Source organism: Rhipicephalus sanguineus, chromosome 1 (assembly GCF_013339695.2).
Source record: "Rhipicephalus sanguineus isolate Rsan-2018 chromosome 1, BIME_Rsan_1.4, whole genome shotgun sequence".
NCBI lineage: Eukaryota > Metazoa > Arthropoda > Arachnida > Ixodida > Ixodidae > Rhipicephalus > Rhipicephalus sanguineus.
The window spans coordinates 303,011,990-303,033,422 of NC_051176.1; the positions used below are offsets into that span (position 1 = coordinate 303,011,990).

At 47.0% G+C, this 21,433-nt stretch overlaps 1 protein-coding gene across 1 annotated transcript; it reads left to right on the plus strand.

Annotated features, from left to right (window-relative positions):
- The first annotated feature begins 16,712 nt into the window (after window positions 1-16,712).
- On the plus strand, window positions 16,713-20,699 carry LOC119383342 (uncharacterized). The gene is made up of 3 exons (XM_037651424.1): window positions 16,713-17,406; window positions 17,995-18,672; window positions 20,542-20,699. The coding sequence occupies exons 1-3, from the start codon at window positions 16,713-16,715 to the stop codon at window positions 20,697-20,699; spliced, it is 1,530 nt and encodes a 509-aa protein (XP_037507352.1).
- Window positions 20,700-21,433: the final 734 nt, after the last annotated feature.

A 21,433-nucleotide genomic window follows, 5' to 3' on the forward strand; every position in this document is an offset into this window, starting at 1 on the left:
AGAAGTAATAAGCTCCATCTGGTAAAACCAGCGCTAGGAGAATGGAAAACCTGTCGTCACCAAGAACGGTTTATAGAAGTCGTGGTATGCAGACTACGAATCGGACATACTCACCTGACACACAACTTCTTACTTGCAAACGAGCCCCAACCAACTTGTGAATATTGTCAAGAGCCGTTAACAGTTATACACATACTAATCTCATGCCTTCACACTGAGACACAAAGACAAAAACACTTCAGTGCACTGTACAAAAAACACGTACCGTTACATCCATCCCTTCTTCTAGGAGATGACTCGCTTGTGCCGTTTTCTGATGTGCTCAATTTTCTGAAAGAATGTGGTTTTTTAAGTAATTTGTAGCACCATATTCCTGTCATAGTCATATAGTTCTATAATCACGACCACATTGTCACTCATTGTCAAGAGACACATTTCACATCACACTCATGATTTTATTATTCATATATGTTTTACCCGCCTTTTGCGCGTGGAATTTTAGGCCCCTCTACAGCCACCTCACATAACCATCGCTCACACTCGCTGTAATGTCATCATGAACATCTAGCTCAAAATCACTGTTAAGAGTCATCTCTCAAAACCTTGTGGCTGGCGCATCATAGCCTGAGTTGCTTTTGCGCCAAAAAACCCGACTTAATAACAACTAGATTGCTAATGAAAACATAAAATTCTTGTACAACACACCAAGTTTACAGAGCACACGTCTCGTCGACTTCTGTCTCCGTCCGAATTCTCTCGACTAGAGACAACGGTGCTTTGCCGACTTTGGATTAGGTGTTGCCTTGACCAAATCTTTTGCCCTCCGAATCGGCGTGGAAGACAGTGCTGCTTGCAGCCAGTGCGGCAGCGAAGAAACGATGGACCGCGTTCTTTGTCGCTGCCTTCGCTACAGCTCACACAGACTGCCGCTAGCGGCTATGTTGCCCCGCCTTAAGGGGTATTAAGACGGGGGAGAAATGCTCGGTGGAGACGGGGGGTTTGCGGATCACGTGACTGCGACGTCACGGATTAGCGAGTGGGCGTGACCCCTTCGCTCCTCCTCGGGGAAACGGGGACCTTTTCCCAGAAAGGACAAACGATCCCCCGGCGGTGGGGGATATGGCGGAATTTCGGGCTCTTGTTTGGCCACAATACTGCACTTGCTCCTGCAGAGAGCGGCAGCGGGTGTACAGTCTGCAGCCGCATGGTCGTCTGCAGCTCGTAGTCAGTAGCTCGTTAGACGGGTGGTGCAAGCCACCAGAGTAGTCTAGTAACACTGGTCTCCCCCTCCGTTCGCCTCGTCCGTGTGAGTGGGGGGCATTTGTGGAGACTTCTCCTCGCGAGCTGACGTCACTAGGCTCCGCCTTTATCCCCCGAGCATTTCTCCCCCGTCTGAATACCCCTTTAACGACAGACCCCTGTCTGAACAGTCAGGGATAGAATGCCGACCTGAGCTGCCCTCCCACCGGAAATCAATTAAGGCCTCACTGAACTTTTTGCGTGGCAGCGGCCTGTTGAATAAAATATAGTACGATAATTGACGGTAGCGAGGCTAAGAACAAGGACAAAAGAAAGACATTCGACACAACACAGCGTTAACTTTCAACAACTGTTTTATTACTCGTTGATCCCGCTAGTATATATACTCTCACGTCGTCATATGTCACGTGTTCATAGATCTCACAGCCATAAACTGTAAACTACGCACAGACGTCAAGGACATCTCAACACAATATCATTCACCACGTGCAAGCACATTTTTCCTAGTTACTTAACCAAAAACAATTTATCGCGAACACATCTAATCGAGTTCTTTATTTGACAACTACACTTATGGACTACTCCCACATGCGTCACTAAGCGTTGAAATTCTGCTGGCCTCCATTATAAACCGCGTCATCTCGCACATACTTCTACTCATGGTGGCCGTTTCTTTAAATCTAGCCTTGCACTTACGTCTTTGGCAATGAAGGGCAAGAAAACCGTCAGGAGCAGCGTTACTACTCTGTTACATGTGTTCGCGATAAGGTGTTTTTGGTTAAGTAACTAGGAGAAATGTGCTTGCACGTGGAATATGATATTGTGTTGTCATGTCTGTGATGTCTGCGCGTAGTTTACAGTTTACGGTTGTGAGAGCTATGCACACATGACGTATGACGTCGTGAGAGTATATATACTAGCGGGATCAGCGAGTAATAAAACAGTTGTTGAAGGTTAGCGCTGTGTGGTGTCGAATGTGCCTTTCTTTTGTCATTTTCCTTGGCCTGCGCTACCATCATTTATGATGCTATACCAAGAAGACCAAATTGCCACCCTCATCGGGAATAGTACTTCCGCTCTGCACCTTTGTTTTTTCGCGCGCCTGCTATTCTCTCCGCTTTTCCTTTCCAGCTTTCTTCCCCCTCTCTTTAGTGTAGGGAAGCAAACCGGATGCTACAATTCTGGTTGACCTCCCTGCCTTTCTCTCCTTTCATTATCTCTCTATCTTTCTTTAATTTCTCATTCATTCAAAATAGTGAGTTGTATTTATTGTTGTGCTTTTTGTCATGGCACGTAATGCAGTGACGGAAATTCCCCCCTTCCCCCCGACCCCGGGATATTGCACCATTCTCAAACGACAACCGAACTTAATTTAGTACTGAAACAAAAATTTTGTATCCTGTTATCTCTTTTTTGCAATGACTAGGTAACGACCCACTTATCACAGCTGGGAGCATCGCTTGCTCGAGCGCGCGATGGCTGATTAGCTGGAGACGATTTTATAGCGCCCAGTCACAGTTCGTTTCAGAGAGCACCGAGTAAGGCGGGACCAGGGCCGTTTTATTGTAAGCGGCGCTGGCCCCGTACTCACACAAAACAGTGACGTGCATGCCGTACGCGGCAACGCGCGCCCGTGAGCGCCCAATTTACAGTTGCCGGAGAGAGTACATTCAAGGAGCATGACAGCCAACACAATCTCGTGACGTAGGTGGTTGTTTAAAATTAAATCTAAGTCGATGTCGCCAGGAGCTCAGCTTTGTTTAAAAGTTTTATATTTTAAAAGTTTGTTTTTTATGCGTTCTACGCTATATTTAACGTTCATATTTTGTACGCGATATATCCACACAAACATACCTCACAATTTATCTCGCCTTGAAACATTTATGTCTGTGCTCCTTTAAAAACAGTGGCTTTTTTCTCTCAGTCTCGGTTGTTTGCGTTCGCTGACAGAAATTGGTAGCATACACTAGCCTTTGTTTATTTATTTATTTATTTATTTATTTATTTATTTATTTATTTATTTATTTACTTATTTATTTATGACGTCACCCGTTACTCAGAAATCAGGTTCTTGGCATTGGTCGTCGGTTGGACGGGTGCCGCCTTCTTTGCTAATTGGGGCAGGTTTTGTGGCTCTCACATAAATTCGAGAAATGGCGGGACAGCCGCAATACCCGAACGCAGTTAGCGCCTCGCGCATGCGCAGTGGCTCCGACGCTATTTCATTCGGGCCCCAAAACGTTCAGGGCTCCCATTACATGACACTTTTTTACCTCTTTTGGAAGCTTCTCTGCTATACCAGATACTAGATTTGTCGGATAGCGAAAGAAGAAAAAACGGATAACATGTGCTGCAAAAGAACGCTGCATGCTTTAATACAACATAAATTTATGATGCACCGTTTCACCAAATTTCAAAGCCCCTTTCCACGATGACTGTGCATCCAAAACATCATGATTTTATCCTGTAAATAAGTTGCCCAACACAAGCAAACTTCAGCAGGCAACATGTGGCGTGGCTTCTGCTTGCAGAATAAGAACATGCTAACGCGAAAAAAATCTGGAACATCCTGTTACCGAGCCACAACTCGTCACAAAAGATTAGTTTGCGTGACCAAGATGGCAAGAACATCGCTCCTGATCATTGTGCTGATATTATGAAGGACTTCTTTACTTCTGTTGTTACTCGCTAACCGGTACGTAATCTACCCCACACTCCCAGCCATAATTTCAGCCAGATGCCTCCAATTTTCATATCACCTGAAGGCATAGCTAAACTTTTCTACAACTTGAAGCGATCCGGTGCTCCCGGACCTGACGACATAACTACAAAGATCTAAAAGGCAATAGGGACATTTCATGCCAGATATTGCAAATAATTTTTCGTCAATCAATATCCACTTCTTCAATTCCAGATGATTGGAAATGAAGCAAGGTGGTTCCGGTTTTCAAAGCAGTGGATCTTTCTGATTCATCGAACTACTAACCAATCTCATTAACGGGTATTCCTTATAAAATGCTTCAACATATCATCTACTCACAAGTCGCTTCTAATCTGGAAAAAAAAATTCATTCTTTTCTTCTAAGCAACATAGATTCCGCTCAGAATTTTGCGATACCCAGCTTGACGAGTTCATCACCCACCTTAACTTAAAGGACCCCTGACACCAAAATTGAAACCTCGAGATCTTTGTGTTGTTTGACTTTCCTGTATACGGGGGCACATCTGACCGATTATTAGTGACGAACGTTGCCTTTAAGATATCTTAATTTGGTTTTAAAGTAAGCGTGAGTGCTCACTTGAGTTGGCTGCACCTTGCGACATCCTGGTATGACGTAGATAGAGGCCCCGTGTGACGTTCCAAGTGTAAAGCAAGTATTGTGGACGTCACAGAAGGTTTGCGGGGCGCACGTGCACAATACGACGACTGGCACCCGGCGAGGCCTATTGTTCCGCACCCCTCTGGCTCTGTTGTCGGGCTGCTCTCGAGGTAGTTTTCGTGAAGGGATACGCGCTTAACAGGTTTAACCCATACCGAGGCACCCACATACTTTCAATCTCTACCGCGCTCGGGGCCCCGATTTGAAAACCGCGCTGTCAACGTCACCACAGCTTGAGTGCACTGGTCTTTGACGCTCCCCCGCATGGGGCGCCAGTTTCTTGTGGTTTTTAGGCGGGCGTTTTGAAGTGATGCTAAAATGGTCACAATTAACTACGCTAGAATTAGTTGTACGATACGCTAGAGCATTTACGATTTAATTTAGAGATTACCAGACACAAAGCTACAAATTACAGCCAAAAAGTCACCAACAAAAATTTCGCTGTCAGGGGTCCTTTAAGCTTAGATTCTTTATTCCAGGCTGATATTATCTACTCAGATTTTTCTAAAGCCTTTGATCGGGTCCCACATCAACGTCTGATGGCTAGACTTTCCTCCCTATCCTAAGATCCCTTAATACTGTCCTGGACTGACCTTCCTAGTGGCATTTCGTCCACAATTCGCCTATTTGAGGACGTTTGCGTTCTTCATCGTCGCATAACTTCCACCACCGATCAGACACTTCTGCAGAGAGCTTGATGTAATAGAAACTTGGTGCACCCTTTGGCTAATGAAACTATTTTTTTTTATCTGGGGTTTAACGTCCCAAAACCACGATATGATTATGAGAGACGCCGTAGTGGGGGACTCCCGAAATTTAGACCACCTGGGGTTCTTTAACGTGCACCTAAATCTAAGTACACGGGCCTCAAGCACTTTCGCCCCCATCGAAAATGCAGCCGCCGCGGCCGGGATTCGATCCCGCGACCTTCGGGTCAGCGGTCGAGCGCCATAACCACTAGACCACCGTGGCGGGGCGGCTAATGAAACTAAATGTATCCAAATGCAAGAGTATGCAAGTGTCGCGAAAGCATTCCGCCCTAAATTATTCATACACTTTTAACACGACTCTTTCATGCGTCGATTCGTTCCGCTATCTAGGCGTCCTTATCACTGACAAGCTCATTCCGAGCACATCGCGAATTTAGTAGCAGACACATCAAACACACTTCGCTTCATTAAACGTTCTCCCTCTTTATCCCCAAGTTACATCCAAAAACTCCCCTCTGGGGTATACATGTCAGACCTAAACTCGAATATGCCTGCACGATATGCAGCCCACATCAAAACTACTTAGTTGAATTACTAGAAAGCATCCAGGATCGGGCGGCTTCGTTCATCAGTTCTGAATATAGTAGTTGGGTGAGCGTTCGTGCCATCAAATCATCCATCGGTCTCGACTCCTTAGCTCCACGAAGGAAGACACTGCGGCTGTCCCTGTTTCATAACCTGTATCACAATCGCCCTGACCTTTGAACCTCCATTTTAATGCCACCTGTGCGAACATCCCGTCAGCTTTTCAATTCCGTGAGTCTGCAGCGTGTAACTGGCTCTACAAACGCATTCAACGAGTCTTTTTTTACCCTTGGCCATAGAAGAATGGAACTCGCTTCCCGAATCAATCGTCCGTGAACGTGACAGTTCGAAATTCAGGCAGTCAGCATCAGCCCACTTCGCAAAATTAAACTGATCAACAGCAGACATCTTTACCTCACTGACTCAAATATGAAACTGGAATCTTACCTCCCGCGCTGCTCCAGTGGTTATGGTGCTCGACTGCTGATCCGCAGGTCGCGGGATCGAATCTCGGCTGCGGCGGCCGCATTTTCGATGGAGGCGAAAATGCTTAAGGCTGGTTTGCTTAGATCTAGGTGCACGTCAAAGAACCCCAGGTGGGCAAATTTCCGGAGCCCTCCACTACGGCGTCTCTCATAAACCTATCGTGGTTTTGGGACGTTAGACCTCAAATTATTAAACTAGAATCTGACTTTGCAACTGCTCCTTTTCCTGATTTATATTAAATACCTTGCCCTGCACCTTTACATTCTTTCCTGAATATTCTGCTTCTAAAGTGATATCATTTCATTGTCCTCGCTTCCATAACAATGTGTAACGTAACCACTCCTTGTTGTAGATTTTGTTTCTAAACCAGTGCATCAAACATTTTGTAAGCGTGATGATTTTCTTTCTCTTTTTTTTCTTTTTCTTGTGTTCTTGTGCTTGTGAAATATGTAAATATTTTGTAAGCACATGCGGAAACGCATGGCATGTGTCTTTTTCTTTCTTTTTTTTTCTCTCGGTTCCATAGCTGTGTACAAAGCTAACATGCCTGTGATAATTCATTGTAAATGTGACCAGGTATATATGATATTTCACTACCCCCTTTTATGTAATGCCCAACCCAACGTTCTTGAGGTACAATAAATGATGGTGATGATTATGTCATCAAAAGTCTTCTGAGTTGCTTTTGCAGCAGGTTGAATTATGCGGCCGTAAATATTTTAAACGCAGGTGGCTCTACGACACTGAACTTTCTGGTTCGGAATACAGTTAGCAGCTGCGTGACAAACAATCCATTAAAAATTACAGAGCTTACCGTGTAAGCCTGTGATGACCTTTTGAAAAATTTCCCTTCCGTGCTCGTCCGTAGTCGAGGGACAACTGAAAATCGAAAAAAAAAAAAGACATTTTGGCGCTAAATGGAATTGTAATGCAGAGCAATGAACAGCGCGTAGTAAAAGCGCGTGCCTAAAGGAACAACAACACGGGACGAGCGCTCGCCTCGTGTTCTTCTTCCTATTGTCTCTCGCATTTGCTTCGTCCTTTTCATTGCTATGCGTCCATACCGACTAGCCTAGCTTACCACTCTTTGGAAATGGAATGTTTTCCCGCTCCCTAGCAAAAAGAAAAGGTTTTCGGTTAATGCATACAGTCTACATACTCTCGAGTTTTCCTTAATTTGGTGCATTGGTGGTTCAAGTTTTTGTGAACGCCTTTTTTGAACGCACGCGAACTGCCGGTGATTTTTTAAGGTGCATACCACCACTAGCGCACTTTATTCACACGTCCCTTCGGGAGCCAGCCATGTTCACATTACACTAGCGAATGCTTGTAATTGGTGATAGTGAAATAGTTCTTCAACAGAGACGGCTTTCTCACTAACCAATCGCTTTTCATCGCATTAGCATGCAAACTGACATATAGATGCAACAGAAATGACCAATTGCTTCTGAACTAGCGCCCAAAGCATGACTTGTTTTTGTATTGCTTTCTATCCCGTTTAATTATCGCAAACGTTATAGGTCATGCCCCAATATACGCTATAGCGATGGTTGTTTCTATTAACAACAGATCTCGAAGACCATGCTTTAGCGGCCTGCATGCGCCGAACGTGATTGATGAGCAGAAAACACGTCATGGCCTCTTTGTTCTAGATGCCACTTATGCACGTGTGCGACTGCCGCTCTTAATACGTGATGGCAGTCTGGGGAACGAAGGAGCGGAACTACGCAAGGCAACAAGAGCGACACTCCCAGGAGAGAGGACAATGCACATTCTCAGTGGGTGCAGGGGGAGCGCGGGACTTGGAAATAAATGTTTCAAAAAATCACGCGCAAGAAATATTCCTCTCTTTCGGATCGAAAAGAAAAAACGAAGGCGATGAACCTGGCAGCCAAGCACGCACGCCTTTGACATCGCATTGAAAACGGCTCGCCTTTTGTGAGGTTCCAAAGGCAGCCACGTGCTGTGGTGCATCGCAAGAAAATCATTTGCTTGGCTTGATGGCTGAGCGAAGACGCTCTAAAGCCTTTTGCACCGCACCCGCCATTGCCATTGCAATGAGCACTCAAAGGGAGGAGTTGAGAATTGTGGAAACGACAGGTGCGCGAGAAGGCACCTATTCGAGATCGTAAATGATAAATGTAAATGGGAGGCTGAGTCGACTGCAAGGCGAATAACCCACGAACTCGCTATGCAAACTGAAACTATATATATATATATATATATATATATATATATATAATACACAGTTGCAGTTTGCATAGGGAGTTCTTGCGTTATATTCGCAAGTGTGCTCCTTCATTTCTTGACTATATGTACGCCGGACCTACAGAGCCTCCTGCTGAATCACGCACACACAGATATATATATATATATATATATATATATATATATATAATGTGCTCACTTACGAAAGTTGGATAGTTTTACTGGTTAACGTTTCGGTCGTGGCACGGCCTTCGTCAGAATAAACAGAGATACAAGCGTGCCGCCGCTTTTATGGGCATAAACATGTGGCTTCAACACAAGAATGTTCAAAATTCACAAAACAAAAACAAGAACGACAACAAAAAAGCTACAGAAAAAAGTCACAGTTTCGCCGCAAGGGCGAAGCAATGAATGCGATAGCAAGAAATTAATGCTATACGAAGTGAGGCTCGCCAATGGATACTCTCAGTTTGAACAGCGTTCCTGTTGCAAAGGCGGCCGAAGCAGCGAAGGAAACTAGCGTGCTTCAACTGTCGAGCTGTGACACTTGATAGTTCGCGCTCATCTTCTGTTTGTTCGTTTAGCGGCGTCCCTTCAGCTCGAGTGACTTTCGTACGCTCGGTAACATGAGCGCGGACATCACGGTGAAAGCGTGAAACATTCCTCTTCCCCTCACCGCGAGAAAACCGCGCGAGCAGACAACGGAAGGGCAATGTTCTCGCTGCGCAAATATAAGAAGCGAGCGAGCTCGACGACGACTTTTAAATGCGCCCGTCGCGCTGCTAGCGCCATCTCGCTGGTAATGAAGAAAGCTTATTATCGCCTGCCGTCTGTGAGTCCGTCCAGCGGTAAAGGGTATGTATATAACGCTCGCCGTTAGCTACGTGGAGGACCTGCGTTTCGTGACGTAGTGGATAGCGCCACTCGCTGCGGAACAAGAGGTCCCTGGTTCGATTCCGCGCTTCGGAAGCATTTTTCTGAATTATTTTTCTTTGGGGCTTTTATATATATATACATACTTATACATATACGGTGCATGACGGCGACGGCGACGGCAAAATCCAGCCGAGGCTGTCCATATAATTGCTATCGCAATAAAACGAATGCACAGGTAACACAGCAGGCTGGATCACAGGCATGAAAAGGCATTTGGTGAGCCGTTGACCACAGTAGTGACGATGATTGCCCATGAAGGAACAAAATGATAGCGATTGTTACATAATGAAAACGTTAGGCACGTTTCGTTAAAGACATAGCAAAAAATGCTAACATCAAGGCATCACAGAAAGACACGACACTTTGCCTATCCTCTCGTTAATGCCGGACGATACAGTGTCGAATTTAGGGATTAAAAAAGTCACAGTTTCGCCGCAAGGGCGGAGCAATGAATGCCATAGCAACAAATTGTAGTGTTATACGAAGTGAGGCTGGCAGCTAACTGTTTTGTATCCGATCTCGCGTAACTACAAAACGCTGGTTTAAGAGAATACGGCCGCTCCACGGAGAGATGCTTACCGCATAGTCACTTCGTATTGAGAGCGTAGCACGCAGAAGGGTATACGAGCCGCCCGCTGCGATAGCTGTCGAGACAGCGCGCGCGCCAGCGATCGCGACCACGCGCGGATTGAAAGTTCAAAGATGCTGCTCGCGCGACACCCCCCCCCCCTCTCTCCCCTCCGAACGACGGAGGGTTTATGCGTCTTTTTATGGTCGTTAAAGACGGGCGGGGCGTTTCCTGTTTGCTTTGACGGCAGGCCTCCCGAGCGGGGTGATGTTATCGCATGCACCCTACGAGCGACGGAAATGGGCCGGCTCGTTTGATCTCTGCTTCGGCCGCGTTCGTCGTCCCTGCTCGCGCACCTTTACCCGCGGTAGAGCATACGATGCGCTGGGGGATCTTATCAATTTGGACTTCATACGGGAGGGACATGACGGCGATGGCAACTACCCATCGAGACTGTCCATGTAATTGCTGTCGCAATAAAAAGATTCTCGACCTTCGCAATCATGGTGCGATTTCAAGCCTGATTGTAATAGCGTCACCATGATCTTGTGAAACAAATGACCTGGCAGCTGAACATGTTTAGACAATGGAAGATTTAGCAAACTGTTAACGTGCGCTCTGTGATTGTTAAAATGAATACGAAATGATGTTTCGGTCTGGCCGTTGTATTGCATGTGACACACTGAACATTCAAGTAAGTAGATGATGTTAGTGCTATCGCAGCTGAAGTCTCCGTTAATCTTGACTGAAAAATTAGATGTCCGGCTTTTAGCAGTCGTCGCAGTGGTCATGTGCGCAGAAATTTTGCTTCGTAGTTTGTTACAGGGATGACAAGGAGCAATGGCTTCAGTCTTGGAAGAAGTCACAATGTCGCGCAGGTTCCCTGATAAACCACTCTTGATGATTCCGTGAAAATGTTCTTAAGCCGATCGCTGTGTGTCAGTAAGTTGTAATGCTTTCTGAGAATGTGCGACACGTTAGGAATAGACACAGAATGCGTTAGGATAAGGTTAGTTTGTGAGGTTGGCGCCAATCGCTTGGCATTACTGATGAGATCTTTACGGTAGAGACAACGGCCCACTTGAGAGCGCCGTCAATTATTCGTGAAGGATATTGTTGTTCGGTTAGTGCTTTACGGAGATGGTCAGAGTAGCTAGTGATATATATATATATATATATATATATATATATATATATATATATATATATATATATATATATATATATATATATGCTCCCGCCGATAACTAGATGTCGATACAGGTGGTAATTTTTCGGTAACACATAATCTTCTGTTTAGCACAAATGCCGCGCTCATAATTTATTGTGCAATCTTCATGCGTAAATACCACGAAAGCCTAGTATTACGGTCGCATATGGTAGGAGGAGGAAATAAGGGACTAGAATGGGATAGACGATATAATTATGTAGCACGAGTATGAGGGCTATGTTGGAGCTGCCCATATGGGCCAAAGTCACATTTTCGTCAGAAATCATTGGCATTAATAACAGAGTAGGAAAAAAATATACCAGTTAACGTTCGTAGTGTTATTGGCCGCGTGAACTGCAATAAGAATTCGCTTACTAAGCACGATGTTAGGCGTACACAGATATGTCTTCAACGTTGTGTGCAGTGTATTTCATTACTCCACCGTGCATGTGCCTTTGACTAACAGTATAAATAAATAAATAAATAAATAAATAAATAAATAAATAAATAAATAAACCTATTAACCCTTTCTGTCATAACGCTGGCGTATAGAAATGCGTCGGCAGCGGGGATCGAACGACTAAGGGAAAAGCAATTGCAGGAGGGAGTACTACGTAGCACAACTGAAGCCAATCAAATCACTCCAACACATAATTGTCACGTCAGAACGCGGTTTTCTGCATGCAAAGACACAGCAGTGCAGCCTATAATAATTATTGGGATTTTACGTCCCCAAACCACGATATGATTATGAGGGACACCATAGTGGAGGGCTCTGAAAATTTCGACAACCTGGACTTCTTTAACATGCACCCTAATCTAAGCACATGGGCCTCTAGCATTTCGCCTCCATCGAAGTGCGGCAGCCGCGGCCGGGATTCGATCCCGCTGCAGTGCAGTCGAATAGTGCGCATCATCTGAGAACTATCGGGAATCAAACATTCTCAGCCAATGCGCTGAGTCTCGAAAGTCAGGTGTTGGAATGAAAGTGTGGGGAAAATGGGAGTCTCCTACTTTACTTCCTGTCCATATACGGTTAGCTACCACTACAGATTATTTCCAAGATACCGCATGTGGGACATGTATGCGCCAAGCCGGGCATACAGTCATCACTATGCGTGTCCACAATCAGGCTAGACGATAAGACACGTGCACCAAAGCTCACGATCACGATACTTCAAACATTAGGCATGCAAGAAGACGGCCGCTCGTTTTTGTTATTATTTAAATGGCGAATAGGAAAAGTTGGCGCCTTTAGGGCGGCACCGACTACTCCTTTTCTCTTAGCAAACAAAGAAAAAACAACATAAAAACAAAAATGTGTCACAACATATCGCGCCACAGCATGACGCATTATGTGTAATAAAATACAAACCAATAGTACATGAAACTCATGTTATCGATGTCTACTTTGTAGGAACATGACGGCGACGGCGACGGTGAAAACCCGCCCAGAGTGTCCATATAATTGCTATCCCAATAAAAAAGCACTTCTGGATTAATTTTTTTTCGGTTATGCGAATATTGTATTTAAAAGCTAAATTGCCGTCAGGGCGCAGGTTCGATGCCCGCCCACGACGACCGTATTTTGATGGACGTAAATTGCAAGAACATCTGTGTACCTACATTGAGTTCGGTTAAGAGAAACAGGTAAACGTGTGCATATGTAAAGATACATATATTGAATGTGTTATAATGCAAAATAAATGCAGAACACAGGCAGTTACACAGAACGTACTTAATGCACATAACATAAGACGTAATCCTTTGAAAATATAACGACATTTATAGCAACCAATTAGCTAATTTCTGAAGTGTTACGTACCAAAACCACGATATGAATATGAAACATGTCGTTGTGTAGGGCTCCGGATAATTTCGGCCACCTGGCTGTTGTTTAACGTGCACCTCAATGTAGGTACACAGATGTTCTTGCAATTTACCTCCATCAAAATGCGGTCGTCGTGGACGGGCATCAAACCTGTGCCCTGACGGTAATTCAGTTTTTCAATACAATATTCGCATAACCAAAAAAAGTTTATTCCAGAAGTGCTTTTCTTATTTGGATAGCAATTATGTGGACACTCTGGGCGGGTTTTCACCGTCGCCGTCGCCGTCATGTTCCTATAAAGTCGAAATCGATAACATCCCCCCCGCGCGTCGTATGTTCTACCCTTCTATGTGCTCTGCTCTCAACGCGAAGAAACTGTGCAAAAACCGCTTCTCTCCCGGGAGCGGCCGTATTCTCTTACACCAACGTTTCGTAGAGCTATGCGATACCGGATCCAAAAATGTAGCTGCTAGCCTTACTTCGTATAAAATTACATTTTGTTGCTATCGCATTCATTGCTTCGCCTTTGCGTTGAAACTGTGATTTTTTAAGCCCCGCTGTTAGCCACATTCCAAGTATTTTTTTTTTAGAGTCAATGGACTTATTTATACCTTAAAAGTATAATTCAGTCCGTTCATAACCAATCTACCTATACCATTATGCCTTTTACCCATATACCTCGTGCCGTTACACATGTTGAGCACAAGAGTGTAGTGCAGATTACCGGCGTAGGACGGTGGGGAGGGGAGTAAAAGGGTTCAATCCCCCCCCCCACCACCTCGATATTTTCAAGCGAAGCTTGTATTGCCTCAGAATTTAGTTGGCGTTGTAGGTGTGCCTACAAAAAAAAGAACAAAAGAAAAAGAGAAAGCTCGGCGCTCGAGAGCGCGAACAAACGTAAGAGGCCATCGACGTTGCCCTGGTGTCATGCGTATATGTAGGCGCCGCTTTCCAATAACTGATGCGCTCTCGATCGTCGGATTGTCGGTGATCAGCTGTAGCTGGTATGACAATCTGATCTTTTATCAGCGTTATAGAGGTGATTTGTCATTTAACGTTGCCAAATTTCTTTGTTGGCTGAGCATAAACACATGACCGACGTTGTTGCCTGTAGCATCTGAAGTGCTGCGCTGATAAGCACGTGGACAACGGTCGCATTCCCGGCATGGAGGAAGCAAACAGTTCGGGCGGAGCATTGCGCAGGGCGATAGACAGAAAGGAAGGAAAAAAAGTAGTGCGTCAGGCACGCGCAACAGGACAAACTTTGCTCGTCTCCATCTTCCCAGGGCAAGGACTCCCGAATATTTCTGTTTTATATTTATACGCACACACAGAAACGCACGCACGAACATACATAAAAATTGGTCGAACCCCCTCTCTCTCCTCACGAAAACTTTTCCGACCGGTATGACGCTGATCGGCGTATCCCTGATCTCTTTGCTTCTTCGCCGATATTAGACACTACCGTAACCGGGAGGTTGATGTTCGTGCGATATTATTAAAAAAATTGCAAGGGTGTACCCGTCCACGTCTGTGTAGAGCACGCGAGCAACCAGCCTTGCCCTGCGGGGCGGCACCTTGCGGCAGTTGCGGGCTCTGACGTGGTGTGCCCAGGAGCACGCGCGGCCTGATAGACATGCAGATCTGCGGACATTGATTTAAGCTAGAAATGACGCTGGTAAGCGCCTTTGGTTTTGCCATCCTTGCGCATTACCCGAGATTATCACTTTTTCATGTCACCGCGTATCTCCGAACATCCACTAAGCGCGCATCGTTTGTTCTGAAAGACTCGGGCGCGTGCTATCAGCCAAAACGCGTCATTGTTTGGCATCGAGATGGCGCAAGCGCCCTGAGGCCGGGTGTAGGTTCGGTTAAACAAGGGCATTCATCAACGTTTCCACTCATGCATAGCACGTCTGCATGTATATTAGGGCGCGCATGCTCCCGGGGAAACCACGTCACACACCGCGACCACCGCAAGGTGTCGCCCCACAGAGCAAGGCCGGCTGCTCACGCGCTCGACAGAGGCGTGGACTGGCTCTCCGTTGCCGCATGGGTAAATGCCGAGGCGTTTACCCACTGATCAGATTATTCGACGATCGTCGACTGTAGTCGCCGCTACCGTTGTGCGAGTGTTACTGGCTTGTAGACTAAATGTTATTTGATTTTCTTAGCACTCGTTCGCGCAAGAAAGCGTTTTGTCTTTAACGGTCTGTCTGTCCCCTTCTTCACCGCCACAACTACGTGAGACTATACGCGACAACAAAGACAGCACAAGTTAGCCATCCTGTCCACGTTGAAGGTTTTCACGCAAATCCGACGGTCTTAGTTAATGTGAAAAGCATTCCCCCTGTATCTTAACAACGGCAGTATTTGTACAACGACGCTGTCTATGGCTAGAATACGGGATTTTATGCGTCCGCGCGGAAAAAGCCTCCTTCAAAAAGTGGCACTAAGAGGGCCAACAGCAAATGTAAACGCATGTCTTCGCTCGCTCAGAGCGACGACATGCGAGGCCGTCTTTTTTGAGGCCTTCTACCGGCCATAGAGAGAGCGGTAAATTCGCCTTGCTCGCCCCTTTCGTCTTTGTCTCGGTTGTTTGCGCGCGGTTGCTCAACCGAAGACAAGCTGCCATTTTTCATACTGAATTTCACTACTTTCCGTAATTGGGAGGCCGCGTATGTATAGTGCGCACTCCCCAGAAGCAACGCGCCGATCAAAACAAGTAATGACCACGCCGATCAAGAAAAAAAGGTGTGTGTGTGTGTGTGTGTGTGTGTGTGTGTGTGTGTGTGTGTGTGTGTGTGTGTGTGTGTGTGTGTGTGTGTGTGTGTGTGTGCGCGCGCGCGCGCTTTTCGATGCGAAGACCACCAGCACTGCTCAAGACAAAAAAAAGTCATTGGCCATTTCACTCTGTGAAGGTGGTTGCCCAGCGAGACTTCCATGGTGGTTGGTAGAGCTAGTAGTAATTGCTCGCTATTTAGCAATTAAGTGACATGTAATTAAATTAATTTTATGTATCTTATTGCAAAAAATGAGGGCACTTACAAGCAGGGACAAAGGAAGTAAAAACGACAACACAGGCGCACATTTGTCCCTATTTTTTAGTGCGCCCCAGTTTTTGTATTAAGATGAACAAATACCAATTAGCCCAAACTGCTGTTTTGCTGCAATTTTACCTAAATATGTCATAGCCATAAATATCGTTCGTGCAAGTATAGAGATACATAATTCACTGTGTGTTTGAATTTTTTTCTTTTCGTCTATTTAATTTTGTCTCGCAAGTCATGATTGTGGTGTTCGTGAGTATCGGGTTCAGTGTTGTGCGCCAGTTTCGGTTTAGGCCACAAGAGATTCCACCGCCAGAGGACCAAGCAGCAGCGCATGCGCCGAGGGCACGCTACCCTCTCCCGAAGCCAGACCCATTGTTTCCATGTATTCCCAGTGTGCTTCTAATAAACGAACGTAACAGACGTATGCAGCACTGGCGACGAGGGAAACGAAAACCCACTGAATATACGGGTGTGGTCCACTGCCAATGGCGTCTCTTCAAGCTTCCATCGAGCCCTTCTCGGGGAAGGCCTGGACGTCATGGATTCAACGCCTTGGATTCTACTTTGTGGCGAATTCCATCACAGCCGACGAGAAGAGGCGAGCCCTGCTCCTGACTCTGTGCGGGCCGGAGACATTTGAAACCGTCCGCGCACTGGTCGCACCAAAGAGCCCAGGAGAAGTGCCGTATGAAGAAATCGTCCAAACCTTGGCTGCACATTACGACCCACGCCCATCTGAGCTGTACTGTCGCTGCAAATTCCAAAGACGCGACCAACAACCAGGCGAGTCCATTGCTGTTTACGTTGCCGCTTTACGTAAACTCGCCGCGGATTGTAACTTCGGCGTTGGGGCATTGCCCGCCGCTGAGGCGACGGCAACCACGGCCGCCGCAACCACCGCGCTCCCCCTGGATATCATGTTACGCGACCGTTTCGTCTGCGGTATCCGAAACGAGCTCGTTCAACAGCGTCTGTTCGCCGAGAGGGACCTTACCTTTCAGAAGGCTTTCGACCTCGCCGAGAGAGCGGAAAGCGCTGCCTTGCAGCAAAAGAGCATCAAGCTCGAAACAGAAAAGTTAGAAGTGCACAAAACAAGCCACAAGAAAGGAGGCGCAAAGGGAGAGCAGCACACTCCACGCAAGGCACACTGCTACAGATGCGACGGCTCGCACGATCCGGGTGAGTGCAAGTTCCGGAATTCTTCATGCAACTATTGCAAGAAAATTGGGCACATTGAAAGAGCTTGCATCGCAAAGAAAAAGCAACGCAAAACTGCTACGCATCAAATGGAGCCTAGACCTGCAAGCAGGGAAGAGTCGGGAGACAGTTCAGCATGGGGCCTTAATACAGTAAAGAGCCTGCAAGCATGCCCGAAGTTCATGGTGCCGCTACGCGTTAACGGGAAGCTTCTAGAGTTCGAAGTTGACTCTGGTGCAGCGTATTCGCTAATCAGCAAGGAAACTTACGACAAGAGTTGACCTACAAAACCACCTCCTCTAGCCCAAGCAGACTTAAACCTCCACACCTGGTCAGGAGAGCACTTGAGCCTCGTTGGCACTGCTCAAGTACAAGTGCGGCACAAGACTAAAGATTACGTTCTCCCATTGCATATCATGGAATGCAGCGGATGCAACCTTCTGGGCCGTAATTGGTTCAGTACTCTCAAAATCCGGCTGCAAGGCGTAAATCAAACGGATGATGCAACGCACACAGAGCCCGCAGTGCTGCACCGCCTATTAGAAAAGCACGCACGTGTTTTTAATGAAGATGTCATCAGCTACGAGGGACCCCCAGTTCACATTGAGCTAGATCCAAACGTCCCACCACGCTTTTGCAAGGCGCGACCGGTTCCTCTTGCGCTCAGACCGGCTGTGAAGGAAGAGTTAGATCGCTTGGAGAAACAGGGCATTCTGCAACCAGTGCAACACTCGGACTGGGCAACACCCTTGGTGTTGGTTCGGAAAAAGTCCGGATTGTTAAGACTGTGTGGCGACTATAGAAGCACAGTAAATGCAGCGTTCTTGAAAGCGGCATACCCGCTTCCCACCACTGAGGAGGTGCTGTCGACTCTTAGAGGTGGAAGAATGTTTTCAACGCTTGATCTATTTCAAGCCTATCAGCAACTTCCGGTCACCGAAAACACAGCAAAAGTACTGACCGTGAACACCATGAATGGACTGTACGCGGTCAAGAGACTTCCATTCGGAATCTCAGCAGCACCAGCAATATTCCAAAAAATCATGGAGACAACTCTCGCAGGAATTCCTGGCACCAGCGTGTACCTCGACGACATAATTGTCTGCGGAGAAACGCCAGAGCAACACAACGAACGGCTAGACCAAGTGTTGTCAAGACTGGGTAATATCGGCCTGCGCCTACAGAAAGACAAATGTCGATTTGGGGACATGAATGTGGAATTCCTAGGACATCGCATCGATGAACAAGGTGTGCATACAACTGGAGCGAAGGTTAAAGCCATCATCGATGCACCAGCGCCGAAAAATAGAGTTCAACTCCAAGCATTTTTAGGCTTGCTTGCTTTCTACGACCGCTTCCTCAAGGACAGAGCGACAGTGGCCTCACGACTGTACAAGCTTTTACATAAGGAAACACAATGGATATGGGAGAAGGTGCACCAAAAGGCATTCGAAGAGTTAAAGAAACTCATTCGCGACAGCACGGTGCTTGCTCACTATGACGAGCGCAAACCTCTTCTCCTATCATGCGACGCTTCGCCCTATGGTGTTGGCGCCGTTTTATCGCAAGTAAATGAAAGCGGAGCAGAAGCACCTATTGCTTTCGCGTCCCGAACGCTTGGCAAGGCAGAACGGAATTATGCACAACTAGATCGGGAAGGACTTGCCGTGGTATTCGGCGTTGATCATTTCCAGAAGTATATAACTGGAAGACATGTGACTATTACAACTGATCACCAGCCGTTACTCAGCATCCTCGGGCCGAAAAAGCCGCTTCCGCAAGTCTTGTCACCACGCATGACCAGATGGTGCCTGAAGTTGTCCGCTTACGACTACGACCTTGTGTACAGAAAAGGCAGTCGAAACCAGAACGCAGATGCATTGAGCAGGCTGCCACTGCAGGGAGATGACGACGAGCCATCCCCTCCCGGCGATGTTCTGATGCTAGAATGTGCGATTGATCCCCAGCTTTCACCAAAGCGCATTGCAGAGCTATCGCACGAGGACAAAACTCTCTCAGCAGTTATTCAAGCAGCCCAGCAAGGAAAGCTACGAGTAATGAAAGGCGACGACTTCCGACCATATGTGAAGTTAGCGTCCGAGCTGTCGACGCTACAGGGATGTTTGCTCAGGGGCTCTCGAGTAATAATTCCGATCGCAGCTCGTCCCGCAGCTTTGAAGATTATTCACTCAGGGCACAGGGGCATCGTCGCTATGAAGGCCTACGCAAGAGGTTACCTTTGGTGGCCTAGCATCAGCAAAGACATAGAGAAGACTGCCCAAGAATGCAGACCATGCCAGGAAAACCGAAGGGCACCCGCGAAGGCACCGCTTCCGGAATGGCCAAGAGCAGCACAACCATGGGAGACAATTCACATGGATTTTGCAGGACCCATTGAGGGCAGCATGTTCTTGCTTACCGTTGACTCATTCATCAAATGGCTTGAAGTACGGCAAATGACGAGCATTCAGTCAAAACACCTAATTAAGGAATGCAGAAACATTTTTGCAACCTTTGGTGTACCGCGAAAAATTATCACTGACAACGGGCCGTCTTTCGTCTCGGTCGAAACAGAAGATTTTTTTCAAACGAAATGGAGTGAAACATGTCACGAGCGCTCCGTACCATATCCTGCCACGAATGGTCAAGTGGAACGCATGGTCTTCGAACTCAAGCAAGCGCTTGCAAAAGAGAAAGACGTCCCTATCGCACACCGACTTGCGCGTTTTCTTCTAAAGCAGCACACGACAACGCATGCCGGCACGAAGAAAACACCCGCCATGATGATGTTTGGTCGTGAACTCCCAACCGCATTGACATATCTGAAGCCCTCAGACTCTCAGCTCATTGACGAGAAAGGAAAGGAAGGACGGCGCATTCGCAAAAATCAAATCGTCTACGTGAAGAACTTCGCAGGCGACCCGGCATGGATGAAAGGTACAATCATCAAACAAGTGGGTCGTCGGTCTTGGTTGGTCAGCACAGACAGAGGTGTCGTGCGACGACACAAAAACCATATCCAGACTACGAGACAAGAAGCAACTCATGACAACGCTTCTACCACAGAATCATCGGGAAATACCCGCCAGCCTTCGCTGCTTCCATTTTTCCTCCCAGACGGCCAGGCTGACAATCAGCAAGAGGTGCCGACTGCAGGCGCTCCAGAGTGCTGTGCCACGCCAGCGCCACTCCCATCCGACGACACTTTGCAGGGACCACCACAGCGGCCTCCGAGACGTCGCCGTCCCCCCGACCGTTACCAAGATCAGTGGTGACTCAGACAAAGTGGGGAGGGATGTGTGGTGTTCGTGAGTATCGGGTTCAGTGTTGTGCGCCAGTTTCGGTTTAGGCCACAAGAGATTCCACCGCCAGAGGACCAAGCAGCAGCGCATGCGCCGAGGGCACGCTACCCTCTCCCGAAGCCAGACCCATTGTTTCCATGTATTCCCAGTGTGCTTCTAATAAACGAACGTAACAGACGTATGCAGCAATGATGGTCTTGTGGGCCCTGTGATAAAGCGCCAATAGCTCCGGAACGACGCTGGTTAGGTCCTGGCCAGTGTCCAATCTATGCACGACCAGTGAAGAGCATGACCTTCATTGTCATATATAGCACGTGACACGGAACGTCGCCGAGCGGGCTCATATGCGTCTTATCTGGCTACTGGCTTTAGCGAGCTTCGACGCGAGCAGCTACGTGCATGTGCTTTTAACAGCGGAACTGTTCAAGCCGACCGTTAGTGCGCGCAGAGCGAACACAAAACTATCATCATCATGAACCGGCACGAGCTCTCTTCGGCCTCCTCTTCATCGTTTTCGCTCCCGGAGCGCATGCGCCGATTTGTACGGCGTGGGATATAATAACCCTGATGGGCGACAGAACAAGTACACAGAGAGAGAGAGAGACAGGGAAAGAGACAGACAGCAAGAAAGAGAAAGAGAAATTCTTGGCGAGAAGAAATTTCTTGGCGAGGCGGTATTCGAACCCGCGTACCCATGGTCTCGTCGT

Excerpts from the sequence above, each read along its gene's own strand:
- LOC119383342 (XM_037651424.1), top strand. The coding sequence starts at position 16,713 with ATGGCGTCTCTTCAAGCTTCCATCGAGCCCTTCTCGGGGAAGGCCTGG. Across the intron at positions 17,407-17,994 it reads CGACGGCTCGCACGATCCGG|ATGTCATCAGCTACGAGGGA; the intron begins GTGAGTGCAAGT and ends TTTTTAATGAAG. Across the intron at positions 18,673-20,541 it reads ACATCGCATCGATGAACAAG|ACGGCCAGGCTGACAATCAG; the intron begins GTGTGCATACAA and ends TTTTCCTCCCAG.